The following is a 2,300-nucleotide window of genomic DNA, read 5'->3' as shown; positions in this document are numbered from 1 at the left end:
GTTTATTTCTGTAATAATGAGGGCATTACTCATTTCAATTCCTTGGGCAATACCTGGATTTTGGAAATTAGAATTTTTTTATCCCAGCCATTTTTGATCATAGAACACATTATTATAATTACATAATTGTCTACTCCTCATAGAGTCTTGGCAGATTTCTGTTCCGAAACTTGGCCTTATACTATGACCTCACCTGATTTCATCTCCCCCCTCCTATACATGCTTTAGCTCTGTGGACAATTTTTGTTGTTACAAGTGTCTCTCCAATATTCTACAGTCATTTCATCTGTAGGCTTTACTTTGCCATCGTTTGGTTTTTCTGGTATTCAAAGCATCTTTTGCCTCTCATCATTCAAACCACTGTCATGATCACTTCCTTAGTGAAATATTTCCTAAACAATAAATTGGGAAGATGCCTATATTGAACTCAACAGACTTACTATCTTATCCTTTGTAAATTTCACTTATTTTTATACTCCTGTAAAGTATATTATTAACACTGTTCATGCTTCAATTATATTCATGAGCAAGCTTACTTTTCTTCCCATTAACTTCAACTGCAGCTTTGTTTGTCATTATATCCCTAACAGTCAGTCCTTGTAAAATAGGATACTAACTCATCACTTGCTGAAAGAAAGGAGGATGTTGCTTCTTTACCTATACTATAATTTTCTTTTATAGGATTTTACATAGATTGGAAAGGCAGTGAATTTTTACTTTGGATGAAGTATTATGTCAGGAACAAAAGATATTTGGCTAAGGAGAAAAACTAATACACACACAATGAACTCTACTGCTTTGAGCACTGAGGTTTCAGTCTATGGATTGATGAAAGGAAAAGGCATATTTCACAATTCCAGAAGTATTTAAATTTAATGCTATTCCCCTTATATAATTCTATTAATTTGGATTACTTTCGATAAATTGGCAACTTGCACAAAATCTTAACTTTTTTCATTCTCTTTTTACTTCGGTAGTAGGTGCATGGCACAATGCAGCATCTTAAAATTAAATGAAAATACTGAAATAACAAAAAACAATCTTAAGTAGGTGAAACAAAAAGAAATGAATTGATAATCCCATTTCTATTTGGAATGGTGCAATACAAAGACTTAGAGATGAAACATCCCAGATATATTTGATTTCAGTTGTAATTCTCCTTGTATGGGCTGGTGGAGGACACAAAAAGTAAGATATCATATCAGTCAATTAGTAATTGATATTTAAAAGAATTAAGTTTATTCTCCATGGGAGTTTCTGAAGAACTTTCAGCTGTGCACATCATTGCTACTAATCTCTTTCGAATGATAGACTGTACTTTAAATATTTACTCATGAGCATTTACTTTGGAAAATGTACTTTTTGTAGAAATATAAATGGGTGCTACAGAGAACACTGACGACTTCAAAGCAAAATGAAGTTCGTTCTGCTGCTTTCCCTCATTGGGTTCTGCTGGGCTCAATATGACCCACATACTTCAGATGGGAGGACTGCTATTGTCCACCTGTTCGAGTGGCGCTGGGTTGATATTGCCAAGGAATGTGAGCGATACTTAGGTCCTAAGGGATTTGGAGGGGTGCAGGTAAGATAACTTCACAAATAAATGCAGAGATTACTGTGCTCATATAATATTCTAATCAAGACTAATGACTTTAGAGCACAACTTCATTTCACACATAACTTTGCTGAGAAAGAAAAAGGTTTGGTAGTTGTGGCACCTTTGGACTTATTGTAGAATATCAAGAGGACCTCTGCAATGTCCTTCCATAATATCTGGTGATATTATGATACACAACAGAAGTCAATGTTTATAGGTTAAGAAGTAATGTCAGATTATTGATAGCTTTCTACAAGATTTAGGTATGTAATGTAAGCCATCATCTGGTACTAATTATAGCTGTTTTACGTGTAGGTCTCTCCACCTAATGAAAACGTTGTAGTTAATAACCCATCAAGACCTTGGTGGGAAAGATACCAACCAATCAGCTATAAAATCTGCACAAGGTCTGGAAATGAAGATGAATTCAGAGACATGGTGACAAGGTGCAACAATGTTGGTGTAAGTGAGGACACATTTTCTTTAAACATTATTATATGTGGAAATATTCCTCTTTTGTTTCTATTTCTTTTTGTTTAATCAAGATTTAAAGTTCTAAAATTTTACTTTACACTTTATGAGTTATTGAAAATACACTTTTAGCTGGGCGTGGTGGCACACGCCTTTAATCCCAGCACTCGGGAGGCAGAGGCAGGCGGATTTCTGAGTTCGAGGCCAGCCTGGTCTACAAAGTGAGTGCCAG

The 2,300-nt window shown here is 35.1% G+C and overlaps 1 protein-coding gene across 3 annotated transcripts in view; it reads left to right on the top strand.

The window, feature by feature from the left end:
- The first annotated feature begins 1,263 nt into the window (after positions 1–1,263).
- The window catches only part of LOC110291010 (pancreatic alpha-amylase-like), a 9,755-nt gene continuing 8,718 nt past the window's right edge, over positions 1,264–2,300 (top strand). For 2 of the 3 annotated variants that reach the window (XM_021157952.1, XM_021157951.1), the window contains exons 1-2: positions 1,415–1,582; positions 1,913–2,059. In XM_021157952.1, coding sequence (XP_021013611.1) covers positions 1,415–1,582; positions 1,913–2,059 — 315 coding nt within the window. Of the gene's footprint in view, positions 1,583–1,912; positions 2,060–2,300 lie in introns of all 3 variants that reach the window. The other variant, XM_021157950.1, reaches the window with a different exon arrangement.

Source organism: Mus caroli, chromosome 3 (assembly GCF_900094665.2).
Source record: "Mus caroli chromosome 3, CAROLI_EIJ_v1.1, whole genome shotgun sequence".
Taxonomy (NCBI): domain Eukaryota; kingdom Metazoa; phylum Chordata; class Mammalia; order Rodentia; family Muridae; genus Mus; species Mus caroli.
This window is presented reverse-complemented; position numbering and strand designations above follow the sequence as displayed.